The 22,718-nt window shown below is 46.4% G+C and overlaps 1 protein-coding gene across 4 annotated transcripts in view; it reads left to right on the top strand.

Moving 5' to 3' along the window:
- Positions 1-22,718, top strand: part of Rnf144a (ring finger protein 144A) — a 117,885-nt gene that overhangs the window by 62,934 nt on the left and 32,233 nt on the right. For all 4 annotated transcript variants that reach the window (XM_036170739.1, XM_036170736.1, XM_036170738.1 and 1 more), the window contains one exon: positions 14,684-14,829. In XM_036170739.1, the coding sequence (XP_036026632.1) occupies positions 14,695-14,829 (135 nt within the window). In that variant the 5' untranslated portion in view covers positions 14,684-14,694. The remainder of the gene's footprint in view (positions 1-14,683; positions 14,830-22,718) is intronic.

The raw sequence follows: 22,718 nt of genomic DNA, 5'->3' as shown, positions 1-22,718 counted from the left end.
CTTCCTTTGGGCTTGCAAATAGCCAATGGATCTCCAGCACCAAGGCCCAATTGGCTTCTCTGCCTTTGTTTGTGTCTGTCTCCTTTGCCCTAAACCTTGGGTTAGTTCTTGCTCAGCTCTGTAAGGAAGTTGCTCTACAGGTCTCTGCAGGAGACCCTAGCTGCTGCCAGGGTCCTCCTGAACCTGGTGATCTTCCCCCAAGCCTGGAGATGCAAACAGAGAGCAACTGAGCTTGTTCCAACAGGCAGCTGCCAGCTTTTATTTACAACATCCTGTTCCAGACCCCTGGAGTGGTGCCTAGAAGGCTTTAGTCATTGTCTGTACCTTCTAAGAACAGGAGTCCTTTGTAGACATCACCCTAGTGAGAGACTGCTCCTCCTGGGGGCCAGAAAGCAACCCCCATACCTCCACATCCCACATTAAGTAGTTTCTCACTGCTGTGGCAAAATACTGAATAGAAATAACTTAAGGAATGAGGGGTTTATTTTGCATCACAGTGTGATGAGGCAGTTGAGTGCTTCTCAACCTGTAGGTTGTGACTCTTTGGGGGGCAATCAAATCCCCCTTCCACTGGGGTTACCTATGGCCATCGTAAGATTCATAACAGTAGCAAAATTACGGTTATGAAGTAGCAACAAAGATAATTTTATGGTTGGGGGAGGCACAACAGGTGGGGCAGTATTAAAGGGCCGCAGCGTTAGGAAGGTTGAGAACCACTGGTGTAGTCCATCGTGACGGGTAAGTTATTGCAGCAGGCCTGTGAGGGGCTCAGAATAAATTTCAAATTTTCTGGCAGAATCGTGTCAGGTGACAGACACTGCTCTGTAACAAAATAATAGCAAACTTAACAGCCCTCCGGGTCCTCCCTTGTCATTTTGTCCCCCTGCCCTCGGCCTTCTGATGATATTTGCCAAGCCAGGTGCTCTGATTAGAGTAGGCAGAGAGTTCCCTTCCACTGTGCTCTGTGGGTGACTCCTGGCCTTGTTGGCTTTCGTAAGTCTTCATCCACAATACTGCTCCAAGCTTCCAAGATGCCTAATGCCCTTTGCTTAATACCTGCTGGAGAGTAAGTGGAAGAACTGTGTGTATGCAAATGTAGGAATAAGAAGAGGAATTGTGTGGCGTAGTGGCCCAGACCTGTTGTCTCAGAGACTGCACGAGAACCTGCCTTGATATCTGTCTCTGTCTCTCTCTTTCTCTCTCTGTCTCTCTGTATGTGTGTGTGTGTGTGTGTGTGTGTGTGTGTGTGTGTGTGTGTGTGTGTCTCAGTAGGAACTGTGAGGTTGCCATTTCAGGAGGCTTGGAAGGCACACAGTGTGGTATGTAGGATGATGTCTGAATAGAAGACAGCTCAGCCCATAAGAATATATCCATTTGACCCTGACCTGTTAGCTGAGTTTAAGTTTTGCAAAGTGTATCTTGTCTTCATGGCCTCTCCCTTTGAGATGGTTCCCCTTTGTATGAGGAGCACAGTCACATGACTCCAGGGAGGCCAGAAGCTGAGTATTTCCCAGCTCTGAGAAGATTTTGGCTTTGAGGAATGGAGCCCTCCCCAGCCAGCCTTCTTGGTGGTTACACCCGAGGCCACTGGTTTGTGAGGGTGCAGGCCCAGCTCCAGGTTCTCATGGTCACCGGTTCCCAAAGCTGAGGTTAGACCTGAGTTTTTTTCTGAGTCTTCTTAGAGTCCTCTCTCACCCCGATTACCTCCTCTCCACTCGGCTGCCTCCATTCAGTTCTGTTCGCCTCACTCAAAGGACCTAGGAGCTCTCAACCCAGAAATTTCCCAGGCTTGTTGCCCTGGCAGCAGGGCTTCTGTTTGTACCCTAAACAACTATTGTGCTCCCTCCTGGGCTGGCCACAGGCCTGTTCTAGACCACCGCTCACAAACACCCAGTTAAAGGAACCACAGGAGCTGCAGATGAGAAGACACCCCTCCCCCACCCCACCAATGGTTCTTTGTGCAGCCGAAAGTGTGCCAAGTCCTGTCACTCCGGGCTTTGCATAGCTGTGCCCGCGTTCTCCTGCCAATGTCTCAGTGTGTCATTATCTGAAAATAAAGCAGAGCAAAGGGGAAGGTGCAGTGCCCCCCGCCAGGTCTGAAATAATACATCAAAGGCCCATTTATTCCCCAACATGTGGAATCGTGGAATAGATGCTGAGGTGTCTTCCTGTGAGTGCTGAGGGAGTCTGCAAGCATTTGAAGTTGGGGAGATTCACTCTGGAAGCAGAGGTGATCTAGAGAACCCCCTTCAACCTCAAACATGTAATGACTCAATGCTTGATGTTTAAAGTGCTGCTCTCTGGTCGCCAAGTGTAATTTTTATCTGAGTACCACGAACTGCTGTTGAAATAATTAGCCCTTTATGTGTTCCTTTGCATTTTGTTCCTGGACATGGGTCAGGGAGCTTTGGCCTTCCGTGGGAAATAAGCTGTGATAATAACAATACCAAACGTGAATTTTTTGCTTTATTTTTGAGATTGTAGTAGTAGTATTCCATCATTTCTCATGCTCCCAGAATTCCTTGGTTGCCCATAGTTCTTTGTGTAGGGTTAAAGCCTTGCGGGCTTTCCCTCCCCACTCTGATGTGTTAGTTGCTATTGTCCTTTTCAGCTCCTATTTAGGTGGTCATGTTGGTGGGAGTTGACGGGTACAGGCTCTACCATCACTAGGAGACAGTCTCACAGCCTGGTCTCTGGCCTCTGGCTTTTACAGCCCTTCACCTCTTCTTCTGCAATGTTTCTTCTGAGCCTGGGCTTCAGGAGTTCATTTATAGATATATCTGTGGGACTGGACTCCACAACTCTGAATTTTGATTGGCTGTGTTTCTGTGTGATGGCATCCATCTGTTTTCAAAGAGGCGTTTCCTTGATGAGGCAATGAGGACTCTATCTGTCAATATAGGAACACATATTTAGAGAATATATGTTGGGGGATTTATTAAAGTTGTAGGTTCTCATTCTAGATCCTTGACTTCACTAGCCCTGGGTAGTTGGCTAGGATTCCTGTATTAGGTAAGATTTCCCTCCTTGAGTGGATCTAAAATCCAATTAGAGAGCTGTTGGTTACCGCTAAGGTATGTGCACTGCCACCACTGGACCCTTGGGGTTATTGTGCCATACAGGCTGGTTGTTGTTGAGGTTCATAGATGTCGTAGCTGAGGATGACAATTCATTGTTTAGCTCCTTTGGAAGCTTGCAAGGCACCTTCTGGTACCCTGAAAGCTAGTTCTTAGGGAAGGGGGGACCTCTGGCCCCTGTGTCTGAAGCACGTGGTCGTGTCAGCAATAGAAATTGATCTGCCACCTCTGGGGGGCCGCCAAGGACAACAGCAGTACTCAACCTTGCCCAATTGTGGGGGCGTGTTGGGAATTTTTATCACTAATGTTTTGGGAGTCTCTTGGCTAACCCTGACCAACAACTCAAGGCTTCTGTTTACTAGGTGGTTTGGCCTGTTGGAAGGACCTTTGTTATCCCAAATCAGAAAGTTTTATTTAAACTATACGTGTCTGTTTATATACAGACGTAAATGAATTGCAGGGGATTTTTCGGTAAGTAGTTAACAGTTACGATTCTTTATAACTTTCTGGCATCCTTACTGATATTTTACATTTCTCCCTTCTTCTTCTTCTGCATTTCTCTCTCTCCTCTCTATTGCTTTATGTATTTTCTTTAGGTTTGGTTTGTTGGGTATAATTTTTCTTAGGCTGCTTATATCATGGTTAAGTTTTCCTTTTGCCTTTCATTACTTAGCAGATAGTTTTGCCGGGTATATTGGTCTAGGCTGGCCATGGTTAGCAGTTTTGCTGGGTATTGGTCTAGGTGGCCATTGTAGTATTTTAGGACTTTGAAGGCATCTTTTGGCTCTCAACGTTTTCATTGAGAAATCAGCTGTTACCCTGAGGGTTTTCCTTCATATGGCACTTGCATTTTTTTTTTTCTCTTGCAGCTTTCAAGAGGAAAAAAAAAAACGTTCAGTGCTGTGCTGGCTGGTTTTATGTCAATTTGACAAAAGCTGGAGTCATCAGAGAGGAGGGGACCTCAGTTGAGAACATGCCTCCATGAGATCAGGCTGTAGGCAAACCTATAGTACATTTTCTTAACTGGTGACTGGTAGGAGAAGGCCCAGTCCGTTTTGGGTGGTGCCATCCCTAGGGTGGTGGTCCTGGGTTCTATAAGAAAGCAGGCTGAGCAAGCCATGGGGAGCAGGCCAGTAAGCAGCACCCCTCCATGGCCTCTGCTTCAGCTCCTGCCTCCAGGTTTCTGCCCTGCTTGAGTTCCTGTCCTGACTTCCTTTGATGATCAATGGTGCTGTGGAAGTGTGAGCCCAGTAAGCTCTTTTCTCCTGGAGTTGCTTTTGGTCATGGTGTTTCATCAGCATAGAAACTCGAACTAGGACAAATACACTTTCTTTGTTACGTATGTGAAGTGTTTTCACTGTGATATATCATGGAGATTTTCTTTTCCGGTCTTGTCTACTTCATGTTCTGTGTGCTTCTTGGATCTGTATGGGCGTGTCTTCCCTTAGTTTGGGGACGTTTTTGCCTATGATTTTCTTGAAGATCTGGTCTGTGTCACGGACTTGGGGTTCTTCTCCCTCATCTAGCCTTGGTTTTTTATCGTGTCCCACATTTCCTGTACGTTCCTTTCCTGTGTTTTGTTTTGCTGATTTAATTCCTAGCCCTTGCTTATTTGGTCTAGGTTCTTTCTCTCTTTTATCTCTGAATATATATTCTATTTTCTACTTGATTAATTCTGCTTGTAGGACCTTTCCTTTGAGATTCCTGGTTGTTATTGGGTTTCTCAACTCCATCTCCATTTCAGCTTGAGTCTCTTCAGTGTTTGTATCATCTGATTGAATTCCATTCCCAAGTCTTTGTCATTTTCATCAGCCCTACGGTTTGTTTTTTTCTTTTTGTTGGGTTGGGGAGCATCTTTCAGACATTAATTCTCCTTAATTTAATTGAGTTGTTACTTAGTGTCTTCTTTAAACTCCTTGAATTCTTTGATGAAATCTATTGTTGTTCATTCAAATTCTGTGTCCTGGGGTTTATCTAGGTAATTCTCCTTGCCTGAGGACAAGCTATAGCAATCGGCTCCCTCCAGCTATGTGCAACTGTTTCCAATTAGTCTGTTTCTATTTTGAATGCACTAGTGGGTCAGAACCCCCATGGTCTAATCCACCCTGGGATGGCCCTCACAGACACACTGGGAGGCTTGGTTTCTTAATCTCCTGTGAGTCTCTCAATCTCCGTGTCTGAAGTCAAGATTAACCATCATGATGCTTCCTCAACCTGGCCTGCTGGAGGCTCAGGCTAGTGTTGGACATGCACCCAAAGGCTGTTCCAGCATGGTTTCTTTCTGTGTGTGTGGCTGTCCCTTTGTTTTTATAACCTCCTGTGGGCAAAAAAAAAGAAAAAAAAAAAACAACAACAGCAGCTCTGGAAACCACATGGACATTTCTCTTTTGTGGTGCTGATGATACAGGTGCAGATCCCTGAGCACTCAAGTGGAGGGGAAATGTGGTCTGCAAACAGTCCCCTGCCATGGTTATGTATCAATGTACACCCCATCCAGCCCCACCCACCCACCCATCCCAGTGTCCAGTCGAGGCTGCTGTTCATGTCCTTGAGTTCCTAATGACGGACCTGTGACCTCACCTGGACAGGTGTGTGTTAAAGGTATTCCATGGCACTGGCTGTCTTTTTAGTGAGTGGTCTATGCCCAGCCCTGAGCCCTGTGGCAGGTGGGCAGGCTGCCTCTTTGGTCCTTTGCTCTTGGGTCTGCCTGGCTCTCCCACTGCAACACCTTAATTTAGGGATGGGCTTTATGGTGCAAAGCCATACATACTGGTGAGTTGTCTTCTTACAGAAGGTATTTCACAATCTAGTTGATCCCCAACATAGAACCATTTTGCATGTATCACACATTATTCATTACCATATCAAACAAAACCTTAATGGGTGTGATCATTCAAATTTCACTAAGAGACCTATAAACTTTGTTTCCTCTCGATTTTTCAGATTTTAGTATCATCTTGGGAAACCCTAGCTTAGAATGTCATTCTTCCCTTTTGAGTCTATATTTCTGGGATGGGGGTGGGGGGCTTTTAAAAATACACTTCATTTGGTACAATTTAGGTTGAGATTGGTAGGTTTGGATCTAGAGGTAGAAAAAGGTCAAAGATAGACCAGAGAGTTCCCCAACACGCGCGCGTGCGCACACACACACACACACACACACACACACACACACACACACACACTTACTTTCTTCCTCCTGTGACACCTTGGGTTATTATCATGGTCAACAAACCTATGCATTCCTCACTGAAACCTTCATGTTATTCAGACTTCCTTTACTTTGACCCATAATCCTACCTTATCTTCCAGGGTCAGAGTCACTCACACTTACATGGTTTCAAGGAAGCCACTGGCAGTTTTGAGGATGATTGGCAAGACTGGTGAGGATTCTCTAGAATATTTCTGAGCCATTATTTGCAACATTCTTCCCCCTATAAGACTGGGGTTGTAGGGTTAAAGGAGAGGGCCATGAGGCAAAGTGTCAATCTCATCCAACCCAGTTAGGGATGCACACTGTCACCTTGCCTGACCTCTGTGACACCCACAGTGTGTCTCCAGCAGAGACAGTGTGACATCACCCTGCCTGCCACCCTGCTCCCTGTACACCTGGGCAGGTGGTCTCTGTGTGCAGCTCACCCGAGTCTGAATTGTGCTCCATCTGCCCAGGGGAAGTAGCTACAGAGGCCAGCAGAACTTTCTCACACAAGATATGTGTCTTTTCTCTTTTTTTATTTTGAGACAGGGTCTCTCTCTGTAGCTTAGCCTGATCTGGAAATCACTGCCCTCCTGACTGTCCTCTGAGCAGTGGTGTGTCAGCATGGATGGTCATGCCTAGCTTGAGATTTGTGTCAGATTCCCTTCAGCTGTTTATCTGTTTAGTATTTTTTTTTCTCTGTAGCTGCAAGGGCATTAGATTTGTATTTGGGGTTCACAGTTCAACAGCTGCTCAGAGCGCTTAGATGTTGGCTCATTCAACTTTTGGGTGGCTTTCCATATCACTAATGCAAGTGGATCATTTTGAGCTTGTCCCTGTTTTGTGGCACCATGGGGTTTTCCGTGCTTCTCAGAACCCCTTTTGGTCTCTGCTAGAAGCAGCCATTTATCCTATGCATGCTGGTTTATTAAACTGAACTTCTTACTGGACTGAGGATCTGGGCATGGCATGTATTTTGTATAGAGTCCCTTTCCCTCTGTATCCTCTCAGCTGGTGAACACGGAGCACATGCACACGTACCAACCAGTGTGTGTGCCAGCCTGTCCCCTAGAAATGCTTTCCATCTGCTTCTATAGTAATCTGAACTTGAGTTTCTATTTAAGTTCCCAGTTCTGTTCTGTTATCCCGGGATTTCCAGCCTCTTTGCCTTGCTTATCTTTAGCCTCCTACCAAAAGGGGTACCTTGAGTTCAGTGCAGATGAGGAAGTGATGAATGAGAAAGATTAGCACAATTTCTTGAGCAGCTGTGTGCTTATGTGCACACAATGTAGAGGCCACAGGGCCCCATAGGGTGTCCTGATCTCTCACCTCCCACTCCATTCCCTTGAGATGGCATCTTTCACCAAATCGAGTTCATTTTATGACGAGGCTTGTTACCAGGGAAGCTGAGGTTCCCTTTTGGGGTGCTCACCAATACCATAATTTAGAAATGGACTCATGAAGCAAAGGACAGTTTCATTAGAGCTTAAGAGAAGCTGCTGGGAAAAAGAGACTGAGAGACCCATGCTGTTTCTGTTAGGCGTGGAAAAGAAGCAGCTTATTAAGAAAGAAAAGGGCATCCCCAAGAATGAGTTTTCCTGCTGAACTGAGAAAAGTACCCCAAAATTATCAAGCCTGGTAGCAGTATACTGTCTTTCACGGCCTTTGTAGATCACGGGCTGTGTGTTGTGCATGCACGCCCTATTCACTGGATGATGTCACTGGAAAGAAGGGTTTTGATTCTTCCACAAACTGCCTTCTTTCACACGCTAGTCTTGATGTAGCTGGTTTTGTTCCTGCTCTCCTATCCCAGACTTGCTGGACAGAAATACCCAGGGACCCCCCTCCAGTGCTGGGGTTACCGGTGGGTATGGGCTTTTGTAGGTGTTGGGGACTCCAGGCTCAGGTCCTCACATTTGTGCATTAAGTGTTCTTACCCACTGAGCCATCTCCCCAGCTCCCATTGTCTTTTATATCTTTGATTATTATAATTATGGACTACCTGCCTATGGAGATCCCAGTCTAGAAGAATGGATCAAACCACTGACCATTGCATAATCTCACTTGAAGGTAAGGAGAGAAACTGGCAGGTATCATAGAGTTCAAATACCACACCTAACCAGAGAGAGTCCTGGTAAAGAATGGTTGGACATTACTATGTATATTCAGCTCAGTGCCTGGAACCCTGAGCCTGTGTGGACCTTGAGTCATGTGGATGTGAGTGGGGACTCTCACATGAAATGATGCTGACCAGTGGTGTACAGGCTCTAGGGGGCGTCCCTATCTCCTAAAAACTCCTGACAGAACAGCCTACTGTGGCTGCACTCACCAGTTTCTGACTTAGTAGATCTGGGTTGGAGATTAACAGAACACTGGACAAAAGCGACTCAAGGAAGAAAGATTATATTTTGGCTCACAGTTCAAGGGTGCAGTCTAAAATGATGGGGTTGCAGGCATAGCAACCAAAGTCTGAGGTGGCTGATCACACCCACAGTCAGGAAGCAGAGAGTGAATGCTGGTGCTAATTCTCTTTTTTATGCAGTCCAGACTCTGAGTTCATTGAGCGGCACTGCCTACAGTTGGGATCTTCCTACCTCCATTAACCTAATCTAGATCATCACTCACAGGCTGCCAGAAGCTTGTCAGCTAGGGATAGTGGGCCCTGTCAAATTGATCTCACAGGTTCTCTGCTGCTGCTCCAGAGAGTGAGAGAGCACCGTGGGGCACACATCAGAGAGAGAAAAGAGGCGATAGCTGAGGACTCAGAGATGTCATGGGAACTCTGTAAAGCACCAGGCACAGAAGCTGAACACAGGGGGCAGCTAGAGTTTAGAGAAGTGGTGAGTGGGGATGGCAAGGGAGCTTGAATAGGAGGAAGAGACATGGCCTGGTTTGAGAAGGTCGTGAAATAAAGGGAAGATTACAACGCCCTTTTCTGCCCCTTCCCCATCTTTGCTTTGAAGATGTTTAGGTGGAAGGACCAGCAGATGAGTTGATTCTGGCAGACATTCCCATCCACGTTCTGTTAGTGTGCCAAATGTCTTCCATGGTGGGCAGTTGGTCTCTTTCAACTATTTCTTGCCCTCGAGTCCATTCCTGTCCCACCACAGTGCCCAGCCTCGTGCGTAACTTCAGTTGTGCCTAATAAATATCTTGTCCTACAAACATTTTGAATTACTTGAATCATGCTTGTAATTGACAAGACACCCTTAAAATTGTTTGTTTCCTAGGACTTGACATTCACATTAGGAAAAACAAAGACTTTTCTTTTTTTTCTTCTTTCATGGTGCATTGTGATTCCCTTAGCAAATTCCTATTGTAAGTTTGCAGCTGTGTAGTGCTTACAAAAATCATATTCAAGCCATCCCGTGTGTGTGTGTGTGTGTGTGTGTGTGTGTGTGTGTGTGTGTGTGTATGTGAGAGAGTGTGTGTATGTGAGAGTGTGTGTGTGTGTGTGTGTGTGTGTGTGTATGTGAGAGAGTGTGTGTGTATGTGAGAGAGTGTGTGTGTGTGTGTGTGTGTGTGTACACGCGCGTGCGCAAAATCCCCCATGGACTCGCACAATATAGGCATTTTTCTTGTGTCCTGTTGTTGCTATTGGAAGTGTGGTTTGTGTATAGCTCAAAGTCTATATACATAACAGGAAACAATACAGAAGTGGCACCTCAAATGGGAATATGACTTGCTTTTGAAATTGCTTATGAGGAAGGGGCAGGGGCAGAGGCAGAGGTAAGGGCAGAAGCTGACCTGTCCCATGCCCAATGCCGTGGGAAGCCTCATTGTCTAGGGGTCAAGAGCATGGACAAGCGAGAGAGGAAGCCAGACAGTTCAAGCCCTCCCAGCTGCTCCAAGGGAGGCTGTAAACAGGAAGAGGAGCCAGAGGAGCCGGGTGCTGAAGCTGGGGTGGGGAGGCAAGTCTTGGGAACAGCTAAGATGGGGTAGGGCAGTGGCCTGAGACAGAGGCTGTAGAGGAAGCAGGAAATTGCTCTACTTTAGGCCAGAGCCTATAGAGGGTGTGGGTGTGGGAACTCCGGTCTCCGTGCATTCAGTTCAGCTCTACTAGTCTGCATTCTGTAACCCACCTGGGCTGATGATGTTCCATCTTGGGCATTTTGTACAGCTAATGACCAATCAGGGTTCTGGTGTTTGCTTCTTGCAAAGGTCTCAGCTGTTGGATGGACTGTCCTGGAAGGGCCTCTTGTCTGGTCCCTTCTCTGCTGTTGTCTTTTCTTCCCCTTGCAGACTTAATGGGTTATTTTTCAAGTTCTTTGACCTGACATATGTAAATGACTCTTGCTTACCAAGCTGGCATTATCTGTCTTCTCGCTCTGCAATTCAATATGTACAGTGACTGTACATGCATTTTACAAGATGATAGGAGGTTCCATCACCTAACATGTGACAGAGTATTGAACCCAGGCCCATTTAATTCCACCCCGGTGAATGCCCTGCCACAGTGCTTTGCAAAATCGGGACCCTGTACCTATCTGGCGTTGTCAGCAGCAACCTTTTCCCCTGCCTCTACCCTCCAGGACCAAGAAATCAGTTAGCAGAGGCTGCTCCCTGTCTTGTGCATGAAGCGTACCAGCCCTCAACTTGAGGGAGTCTTGTTAAGGTTTGTGAACCCTTTAGGACTAGTGACCCTGCTTAATCAAAACCTAGTCACTTTGTACAGTGTGAAGTATAAACTTGTAAAAACAAAATTAGGGATTTAGACAGGAAAGATGCAGAGAGCTATAAAATAAGCAAGTAATTAGCAAACTATGGTCTAGGATCTGTAGACCTCAAAAAATAAAAACAAAAACATGCTGGCATTTAAATAATAATAATAAACTTTTGTTGCTGTTGCTCTTTTTGCTCTTTTTTGGGGGCCCTACCACCCTGTTTCCAAATAAATCACACACGGAGGCTTAGTTTTACTTTTGAATGCCCGGCCTTAGCTTGGCTTGGTTTCTAACCAGTTTTTCTTAACTTTAATTATCCCATCTACCGTTTGCCTCTAGGCTCTTCCCGTTCTCTTAATTCTGTAAATCTTACTCTTACTCTGTGGTTTGCTGTCTACCTGGGTGGCTGGCCCCTGATTCCTCCTCCTTCTCGTGCCCTTTCTTCTCCCAGATTTCTCCTTCTATTTATTCTTTCTGCCTGCCAGCCCCACCTATCCATTCTCCTGCCTTGCTATTGGCCATTCAGCTCTTTATTAGACCATCAGGTGTTTTAGACAGGCACAGTAACACAGCTTCACAGAGTTAAACAAATGCAACAGATACAAAAGTAACACACCTTAAAATAATATTCTCCTACAATAAACTCAGGGTGTATGGATAGGCTCTATATGAACACAACCTCAGGGTTGAAGAGGTCCATAGTCATAGTGTCCTCTTGTACCCCCAAACACTTAGAAACCTTGAGATCCTCTTGTGCTATTGGCTTAGGCTACATGAGGACCCATGTTTAACTCATCTCAAAGCCTCCACTTCATCCACCTAAAAGTCTCTTTATCTGTGTCAATGAGTCCTTTATACCAATGGAAAATATACTTAGTGTGGAGTAAGTTAATTGCAGCCGTTGACTGCCCTGGAAAACTGCTGGTTCATCCTCGCTGCTGCCCATTCTCTGCCCTGAATGCAGGTTGGTAGCTCTTATTCCTGAGTGATTCCTGAGCTGTGTGGCTATTCCTCTGTCTCCTTGGGCTCTGCTCCTGGGGTCAGGGCTCCCTGTGTGTCTACCCTGTCCCCACACCACTGGCCATTGTATCTTACCTGTCTTGTGCATTTCATGCTGGCTCCTTTTGCATCCCAGATACTTTGTCTCTCAAGGGTATCTGGTATCGAATCCAACTAGCAGTTGGCCCTAACTGAATGTTTACACACAGGCACCCAGTGAGCCTTGGCTGACTGAATGTGAGGGAAAGTGTAAACATGTAGACTGGATCTGACACCAACTATAGAACATGGTGGCATCATGAGAGTCTTCTTAGAGTTCTCAATCTGTGGGTCATGACCCCTTTGGGGGTTGCATATCAGATATTTACATTGCGATTCATAACAGTAGAAAAATTACAGTTACGAAGTTGCAACTGTGGTGATATTGTGTTCCCCAATATATTGTGCACCCTAATAAACTTATCTGGGGTCAGAGAACAGAACAGCCACTAGATAGTCATAGAGGCCAGAAAATGGTGGCACACACCTTTAATCCTATCACTCTGGAGGCAGAGATCCATCTGGATCTCTGAGTTCGACGCCACACAAGAAACAGAGACAGGCAGGGTGACACATGCCTTTAATCCCAGGACTTGAGATCTCATGTCTTGCTTGGGAAAGACACAGTCCTTTAATCCCAGGAAGTGATGGCAGGAAGCAGAAAGATGTTTAAGGCTTGAGAACAAGGAACTAGAGGCTTTTAGGCTTTTAAGCTGTTAGCAGTAGTTCAGCTGAGATCCACTCAGAGAGGACTTAGAGGCTTCCAGTTTGAAGAAATAGGATTGGCTGAGAAGTTGGCGAGGTGAGATTAGTTGTGACTTGTTATGTCTCTCTGATCTTTCAGAATTTACCTCAATACCTGGCTCCCAAGTTTTTTTCTATTAATAAGACCATCTAGGGTTTGTGTTACAAGCAACCTAATAATTATATGGTTGGGAGTCATCACAACATGAGGAACAGTATTAAAGGGTCACAGCCTTAGAGGATTGAGAACCATTGTCTTAGAATGATGAAGCCGTGTTGGACATGAGACATGGGGGTGGGGGAGACATCTGTATGTTCCCTCCTTATCTCACCCTTCCATGAACTGGGATTGTCAACCCCTTCGCACACATGTGCAGACTGAAGTCTACATGGGTTGAGGACCTGCATGCTACTATTTATAGGTGATAGTTTGGAAACATTAGTTCATTCCTAACCCAAAGCACACAGGGTTCTTCCTCAAATGCCAAGCCCTGTCTTGCCTCTGATTGGACTGTGTGATGGTCAATCTTTGTAACTAGGCAGGACCTGGAGCCACCCAGGAGACACACGGTGTGGCTTTGAGGGTATTTCCAGTGAGGTTTTGATTATAGAGACCGAAGTCCCAAATCAGATGAGAAGATCTGTGGTTAGAAATCCCCTGAGGTATCTGTGAATCTTTCTGGGATGCTGAAGCTGTTGTTTGCTGATAGTGGTATCATATTTCTTTCATTTTTTCTTTCCTGTATATGTCTTTGTCATTGTGTGTACAGCCCTAAGGGGTTAGAAAGGATACAGTCTTGCTCTCTGCTCTCACTTGGGGTATGCAGGTAGTCCTGTCTGACTGCCTCATTCAGAGTGGGATTTAGATGAGGAAGGTTATATGCCCTACCTCTGCATCAGTGTTGATATTAATATGAGAAGTGGCGAGTGTTCAGATGACTAGAGGTAGTTTTAATGGGATGCTATTCAGCTCCAAGCTTAGCAAGCATGAGTTTGGAAAGCGGACTACTAGAATCACAAAGCACATGTGTCATGGGTACCAAGTGGGTACATGGTGCTTAAAATCAAGTGGCAAGGACTGTAAATGAGAATTAAGATCACTAGATGCAGGAATTGGTTTATGCAAACAACAGGCAATCCCTGAGGGTGGGGTGGATCTTTAGACAGCTGTTGACCTGAGAGCTTGAAGGTCCACCTTTTTCCTCTCCCCATAGTCCTCTTGGATGCCTGGCTCAGCATCAATGATTAAACAGCCAACATAGCTAATGCAGCATAACCACTGTGCAACAGGCAAACACAGATGGGCAAGGGACACCAGCCCTAGGTGGCTTGGGGTGTGACAGAGGAAGTCCTGTGGTATGGGGAGTGAGCGTCACTGAAGGTCTACTGTACACATTTTGACTCCCTTATGTGAGCCTGACTGCCAAGCACCCCCTCACTGTCCAGAGCTGAACATTCTAGAAAATGGGCTTAAGAAGCACACAGGACTGAAGGTGTGGCTGGTAGGCCAGTGGGGAAACTGCACGCCTTATGAGGGCAAGAAGGGCCTTGGAGACGGGCTTCATTGCGTCCTTCCCCTCAGATGTTTCTCCACCACAAACTGGGGAAGAGTCAAATCCAAGCAGTTGACTACCTTAACCAAAGCCTCTCTTCTGTGGTTGCTAAACTTGACCCTTCCAGAAGGCACTTCCCTCAGAGGGTCGGAGGGAAGGGTGGTGTGTGTGTGTGTGGTCCTTTTCCAATTCTGAGGATTAGCACCAGACTGTAAAATTACCCCACACAGACCTGAGGTGGGGACCCCTGGATAGACCTCCCCAGAGGAGACCTTCTCTCCATCCACAGTCACGTGCTGTCCCCTCCCCAACCTGGTCCCATTAGAACCAGGAGGTGCGATTCGATTCTCAACTGTGTTTCTGTGGAGGCCACGGGAGGGACGTCTTGAGCGTGTACGTTTCTCGTTTCAGACTGTTCTGCGATGACCACAGCGAGGTACCGGCCCACCTGGGACCTGGCGCTCGACCCGCTGGTGTCCTGCAAGCTGTGCCTTGGGGAGTTCCCAGCGGAGCAGATGACAACCATCGCCCAGTGCCAGTGTGTCTTCTGTACCCTGGTTAGTCTCTCACTCAAGTAACGCGTTCAAGGAGGCTATTGCTCTCGCACCCAGACACCCCACGCCACACTTGGCACTACATTTTCATGGGATCCTAAGTGTCTATTCAGACTCTCACATATGAGGGGAATTCTTCAGGCGGGTGGCCAGAGAGGAAGCTTTCTGTGACAGTCGCCTGTAGTGTGGCGCACAAGCCGTCACTTAATCCAGGATTGTAGAAACCAATTAAAAATGCGCAACACAGCACACATTCTTCTGGTTAGACAACAGGCTTTTCCACACCTCGTTTTCAGTTTAAATGATAAGTACACACTTGACATGGTGGCAGGGCTAACCCGAGGGTCGTGGGTTGCTGTAACATGCCACCACCAGTGCCATCTTTGCCTGCAGAATGCTGAATGACAGTGTCTACCACTTGAGGTCAATTTTCTTACAGTTTCTTGGGGTCAAATGAGCTGTTCTCAACAGGAATATAGAGACTCCTAACTCAAGAGCTTTGGGTTTGGGCCTAATTCAGACATGATCGTTTTTCTTTTTTCTTTTCTATTTTGTTTCTGAATATATATATATTATGTGTGTGTGTATCTGCTATGTGTGTATTTGTGTGTGTGTGTGTGTGTGTGTGTGTGTGTGTGTGTGTGTGTGTGCTGTGTATAGGCCAAAAGAAGTCATCAGATCCCTGTAGCTGGAGTTATGGGCAGTTTAAGCCCCTTGGTGTAGGTGCTGGGAATCAAGCCTGGGTCCTCTGGAAGAGTAGCATGTGCTCTTAACTGCTGAGCCATCTCTCTAGCCCCAGACTTAGAATTTTTATCCATCATAAAAGAAACAACAACAACAAGAAAAACTTAGTAGGAGAAAAAAGAATAGTTTAAAAATGAAGAAAACATTGTTGACTTGGTTTTTCTGATTTTTTTTTTTTCCTGGTGCTTAAAGAATAGGAGTGGAGGAAACATTAATAGAGTAGGTTGGGGGCTGGAGAGATGGCTCAGAGGTTAAGAGCGCTGACTGTTCTTCCCAAGGTCCTAAGTTCAATTCCCAGCAACCACATGGTGGTTCACAACCATCTATAATGAGATCTGGCGCCTTCTTCTGTATACATAATAAATAAATAAATTTAATAAAAAGAAATAACACATTTTAAAAAATCAAGCAGAGGAGCTGGTGGTGTTTTATTAAAAAAAAAAAAAAAAAATTGAGCAGGTTAGACAAGGCGATGTTGCCCAGAAGGTACAGGTGCAACTGTGTGACCTGACTCTGATGTGTAGAGTGTCGGGATGGGTTAGACTGCTGTGCTGAGTGTGAAGCTGTGCTGTTCCAGCCCGAGTGTTCTCACCAGGGTGAAAGGCAAAGCACAGTAGCAACTGCAAGATTGTGATATGACCTTTGTTGATCCTTTCACAGTGCAGGGCTGGGGAGAAGGCTCAGTATGCACAGGGGCTGGCCATGCAAGCCTGACAACCCGAGTTCAGATCACCAACCAGAGCTCACATACAACCAAAAGCACAGCATGAGTGTCTGTAAGCTAAGATGGGAGGTGGGGACAGGAGGGTCCCTGGAAACGCCTGGGTCACCTGGACTGGCTTACACAGAGGAAAGAAAAGCAGCAAAGACACCCTGTCTGAAGCAAGGTGGAAAGTGAGGACCTACGTCATCTGAGGTTGTCCTCTGCACACACCCGCATTCGCACACATGAATGTACCTGCTACACACACACACATGGAAACATCAAGTCAGGCACCTGAAGTGTGCTGTTGGTGTTTTTCAGGTACATATCACTACAGCTGGATGGCAAAACTACAGTTACTTTAAAAAGTATAGAAGTGGGGAGAGAACCCTCTATAGACTATTCTTTGAAAAGGCCCATTGCTTCTGAATTTGACTGTTATTCTGACTGCAGAGTGTGGGCAGCTGCCTGTGGAGTTGAGATGAGAACATGGCTGGAAGTCTTTCCTACCTCCCTGCCTGGGTGTCTTCACTGTTCTGCCCGTGGCCTGCACCCTCTGTTTCATTTATGCCTTCAGATCTAGGAGCCTGAGCCTTAATTAATCCCACGTCTTATTCCCAGCAGGTTCTAGGCTGCCTCTCGGAAGCAAAGGAGACTTTCTGGTTCATTATGTATCCCCTCAACCCATAGCTTAGTGCAGGACTCATAATAGCTAATCAATAAAGGCTCAGGACATGAACCAAAGTGATTTGATCTCTCTCCGAGCTCAAATTCAGAGATACGTGCCTCATTAAAGCCCTGAGAAAAACTAGCATCAACCTGCTGAAAAAGGAAATTGCTTCTGGTGCTTTCGGGAGGTGGGGCAGAGCAGCTGGGGGAACAGGAGACTAGAAGATGATGGAGTGGTTCTCCCCATCTGATTAATGAGGGGCTCAGATCTCAGCCAGTTGGATGAGCTAGGATGGGAGCTTGCCACGTTGTGCTGAAAAGTTAGCATTCTGCAGAGTACCTTCTGATTGCCTGAAGGGAGATTTCTTCAGTTCCCACCAGTCCCCCCAAACCCCTCCGCCATCAGGGCTTTGGGGCACACCTGCTTCTCTCCAGTCACCTGGAGCCGTCAGAGCCACCGTGTGCTCTTTCCCCTGGGAAGACTTGTCTTCTGCCCTGGTGCCAAGCCTTTCGTTTCATTCTTGTTTTTGTTCCCGAGTCTAGAGAATTCTTGTAAAATAAATGAACAACTCTAACTCACGCCAAGGGCTTCATTTAAGTCGAGGAATGTAAGAAGCAGCCATTGTTTTCCTCAAAGAAGCCAGGCCAGAAGTACCAAGGAGTAATGTAATAATATGGCAGTTGTGATACCCCCCCCCCCCACCTCCCCACACCCCACCCCACTCCCCTGCCTCCGTACCTGTTTTCTAAAACTGAGAATGTTGGAGACAGGCGTCCTGTCTGTGTCTTGTCTGTAGCTCTGGGGTGTGATGTAATAGGGACACCTGTGTGTTGGCTGAGAAGGGTAAGTGGTGTCAACATGTCATATCAGTTACACATCATCTCCTCTGCTGGGGTCACTGGAGTCACAGCAGTGTGGATAAGCCATCAAGGAGCTAAGATCCCTAATCAGGCAGCCAGGAAAGCAGTACAGTTGTGTCACACTGAAGGAAGGTGCCCTGCTTCAAGACAGAGCTGCACAGGGAATGGTAATGTTGGATCTGGAGAAGGAAGATATTTTCCCACAAGACCCTCTTGATGCATGCATGGGTCAGGCTGACCTCTGTGGCTGGCCATTGTGTGGGGCCAAAATGTTACTGAGCTTAGGTACTGTGGTGGTTTGAAAGAAAATGCCCCCCCCCCCAAAGGAAGTGGCACTATTAGGAGATGTGGCCTTATTAGAGTAGGTATGGTCTTGCTGGAGGAAACGTGTCACTGTGGAGGCGGGTTTTGAGGTCTCATGTATGCTCAAGCCATGCCCAGTGAGACAGACCACTTCCTGTTGCCTGCAAGCAAAGATGTAGGACACTTGGCTACTCCTCAGCATCATGTCTGCCGGCATGCTCCCATGCACCATGATGATAGTGGGACTAAACCTTGGAAAGGGTAAGCCACGCCATTAAATGTTTTCCATTGTGAGAGTTGCTGTGGTCATGGGGTCTCTTCACAGCAATAGACACCCTAAGACAGGTACTTTTGTGTAGATGCACATCACATGGAAAACTGATGAGTGTGAACAGACTGTCCTGCCAAATGGAGTTAGGAGCTAAGAGCCTCAGGGTTAGCCTCACCCTGCATCCTAGTGCCCAGAGGTCAGGCCTCAACTCTGAATCAGAGAGGGATGCAGATGGGAGAACCAAGGAGCAGAAGAGGAGAGCATCCTGGTGTTGGTCCACCAGGTGGGGAAAGGCTAGCGGGATGACTTCAGGTGCAGCAAGTGAGTCTCTATGTCAAGAGGCTGCCCAGGGGCCTGAACTGACTTTTGCGTTCTGTGCTCTGAATAGCTTCGTGACCCAAATGGACTCCTCAAATTCTCTCGCACAACTCATGTGCCACAAGCAGAGCATTTCCATGTCCACCTCAGACTTAGGGACTTAGGGTTCTTGTAATACTCCTTCATTAATACTTCCCAGAAGGAGTTGGGGATAACACACAATGATGGTTTAAGGTGGTGCTGGTTGTTTGTTTTTTTGTTTGTTTGCTTTTTTTTTTTTTTTTTTTTTGTCAACTTGACATATAAACCTAGATATATCTGGGAAGATGGAACCGTAATGGAGAAAATGCCTCTGTAAGATTAGCTTGTAGGCAGGTCTGTGGGGTACCATCTTGATTAATGATTGATGTGAGAGGGCCCTGTCTGCTGAGGGCAGTATGCTACCCCCAAGTCCTTCATCCTGGATGGTATAAAAAAGCAGGCTGAGCAATCTGTGAGAATCAAGCCAGTAAGCAGCACTCTACATGATTTCTGCTTCAGTTCCTGCCTTGAGTTCCTGCCCTGACTTCTTTCAGTAACAGAGTGGGACCTGGGAGTTGTAAGTTGAAGTAACCACTTTGCTGCCCACATTGCTTTTAGTTGTGGTATTTTATCACAGCAACAGAAACTGAACAAGACAGAAATAGTACGAGGCACGAGGTATTGCTGGGACGGACCTGACCCTGTGATTTGGGAGGAACTGTGCAGGGACTTTGGAACTTAGGGATAGAAAAGCCATCAAGTGTTCAAAGCCTGCTGAGCTTCGTGGGAATTTGGAGGATAATACTGGGAGAGATGCAGACAGTGGGAGGCTTGGCTTGTGAAGTTCCAAAGGGAAATTTGAGAGTCCCCTAAAGACTGTAAGGGTACTGGTATAATATTTTGAATTCAGAACTACTAAAATGAGACCTCTGTTTTGCTGGGACAATAAATGCTGGTCATCTGAAGCTGAATAATCAGCAGTGATGAAGAAGAGAACAGAATCATTTAAGTAGTATCTTATGGGAAGTGTTTCCTCAGGGTCGCACACAGAAGTTGTGGTCTAGTGAACGTCAAGACTGTACCTCGTGCTAGAAGCCAAGCTTGGAAATGTGTAAGACTCTTCCCGTGTGGTACTGGTTTGGGAAACATGAAGAGGTCATGGAGGAGTGCTGAGGCTTGTCACTATGAGAGGTCAAGAGAGGCCATTGGTGGAGGAGGTACAGCCTTCGTTGCAATATATGCCTAAAGACTGGGTCATGGAGAAAAGTTGAGGCTTGACATGGTTTAGTTTCCCTCAGACAGCCTATGAGAGGCTATAGGCAAAGGTGCAGCCTAGTTATTGTAGAGACCAGAGCATTTTGAAGATGCCAGTACCTTAGGATGATGACCAAAAACGGCAACTGTTGTGGAGGAGATCTAGACCTTGGAGACAAGCTGTGTGTCCTGTGGATGGTAGAGCCAGGGAAGTGGAGCTCTCCAAGCCCTTTGGAGCCCAGAATATCATGAGTGGGTCTCACACATTAAACACTGGGCTCTTCACATTGTTGGACCTTGGTTTTGCTTTGGATTGATTGTGACTTTGGTCTGATTTTTCTCTCTTGGTGTAAGAATGTACTTGGATTATATTAGAGAGTCTTTAACATAAAAAAAAGACTTTGGATATTTTAAAGAGACTGAACTCTTAAAGTGTTTGCATTTTTAAAGACTAGGACTTTTAAAATTTGGAATGTTTTATATTATAACATTGATATTAATGTGTGATCATGGGATTAGCAAGAAAGGAAAGTTTATAGCTTAATAGGTGTTGTGTTTGTATGTCAAGTTGACAAGGAGTCAATTGTGCTGGTTGGTTTTTGTCAACTTGACACAAACCTAGACATATCTTGAAAGAAGGAACTTCAAGGAAATGAAAAATTGAGAATGTTCCTCTATAAGGCTGGCCTGTCGGCAAGTACAAGGAGTACAGTCTTAATGATTGATGTAGAAGAGCCCGGCCCATCGGGAGTGGTGCTGCCCCTGGTCTAAGAAAGCAGGCTGAGCAAGCTGTAAGGAGCAAGCCAGTAAGTAAGCAGAGTTCACCTGTGGCTTCAGCTCCTGCCTCCAGGTGCCTTCTGAGTTCCTTCTCCAGTTTCCCTCAGTGATGTAAGGGCCCTGAGTGTTGTAAGCTGAAATATATCCTTTCCTCCCCAAAGTTGCTTTTGGTCCTGATGTTTTATCATAGTAATAGAACACTGACTAGACAGGGCATGCTAAAGGCTCTCCTGTATTCCTTCTCTGTTCTGCTCCTAAAAGCCTATGGCATGGACAGATTTCTTTGTCTGGTATAAAGGACCAACAGATAGATGGGGAGGTTATAATGGGCTGTCAGGAGTGTTGCTCAGTATGCCCAGATTTCCAAGTCTGTGCCTCATCAACTTTAATTTTACATGGGACACCAGTGAACTGAAATGGCAAAAGTGAATACACACACACACACACACACACACACACACACACACACACACACATTCTGTAAGTGATCCCCTGGCAGCCATGCTGTGCTCTGTCCCACTGAAGTCCATGTTTCGTCCTGACAACTTCTGTTATGCAGAGTGCAGCCCATAATCCTGACTGAAGCAAGACAGTTTATTGAGTGTCCTTAGTGTTCTCAGTCCTGTCCTTGATTCTTCACAGTCCCTCCCTTGATTCTTCACTCATAGCCTTCGGGTGCTTTTGGTACAACCTTCCAAGCTGGCATGTCTGTGTCCTAATATATAATGTGACAGTCGCCACAAGCTTGAACGTGAGGTTCTTTGTGCAAGAAGAAATGACAGTTCGTGTCCTGACAGCAGAACACCACAGCCCATTCTATTGAATAGTCACTGTATAGTGACAGCTACTTGGCACCAGAACCTGAACATCAGTATGCCCTCTCCCTGTGTATTAGAAGACAAAGAGGGACAGTCCCTGAAGCTCTCCTGTCTGGTGTCCACCACGGCCCCCAAGGAAAGCTGGGTTCCTCTGAGGCAAAGCTACCTTCTAGCCCTTGCTTGTCTGAACTTGACTATGGAGACTTTGCCTCTACCTCCTAGTCCTTTTTTGTGCCCATGGGATCTGGCCGTTACCTGATGACATCTCCACAGATCTCCTCTGCCCTGGCATTCCCTCTTCCCATCCTTGCTACCAGCCTATCCAGTGACATCTTCTGTGGTAGACAATTGCCCTGTTAAACAAAGCTGAGTGGCATGTCCCAGAGAGGAATGCAGTATCTCTCCATATCTCATGATGGTCTTTAAGAATGTGTTACCCCCATATCACTTTAAAAAAAAACATAGCAAGGAACTTGGGGCTGCTCTTAGGCATTTTCTCACCCACTGTGGGTCAAAGTCACAGTTTCTTCCTACAGCCCACAAGCCCAGGTACCTTCTGAGAGGGAGCCAAGGTTACCTTCCTCCTTCCTGCTTTGGGGACAAGTCTGTCCCCAAAGTGACCCTTGTGTTCTTCCAAGAGGCCTGTCTACAACATGTATAAATAGATCCACCTCATATCCAGTATTGAGAAGACACTCTGAACAGTGTGCTCTGTAGTCCCCCAGTCCATTGCCATGATGTAACAAACTTAAAACTCCACTTTTCAGTATTTGGTAGAATGATTGTCCATTGTGTAAAAAAAATCATGTCTCCCTTGGTGAGGCTGAACAAACAGAGTTGAGGCCTCAGTGTTACCAGTCTGAGAAATAATGTGTGATCATGTGTCATGTGGTGATATGCTCAGACTTCCAGTCTCACCACACAGCCTGTACCCCTCCCCAGGACTTGTTACCATTCCACAGGCATAGAGTGTTCCTCTGGCCTCAGCCCCTTCCTCAGGTCCCAGCATACTTCCCTGTTAAAAAAACAAACAAACAAACACTTGTCTGTGTTGAGTTGACCTTGAACTCCAGACAGGGAGCAGATTAGCACCTGTTCCAGCCAACCATCAGTCCATACCTTCACTGGGCACACATAGTTCAGGCCCTCTGTA

Source organism: Onychomys torridus, chromosome 21 (assembly GCF_903995425.1).
Source record: "Onychomys torridus chromosome 21, mOncTor1.1, whole genome shotgun sequence".
Classification (NCBI taxonomy): Eukaryota; Metazoa; Chordata; class Mammalia; order Rodentia; family Cricetidae; genus Onychomys; species Onychomys torridus.
The sequence above is the reverse complement of the archived record's forward strand: the minus strand, read 5'-3'. Positions and strand labels throughout refer to the sequence as shown.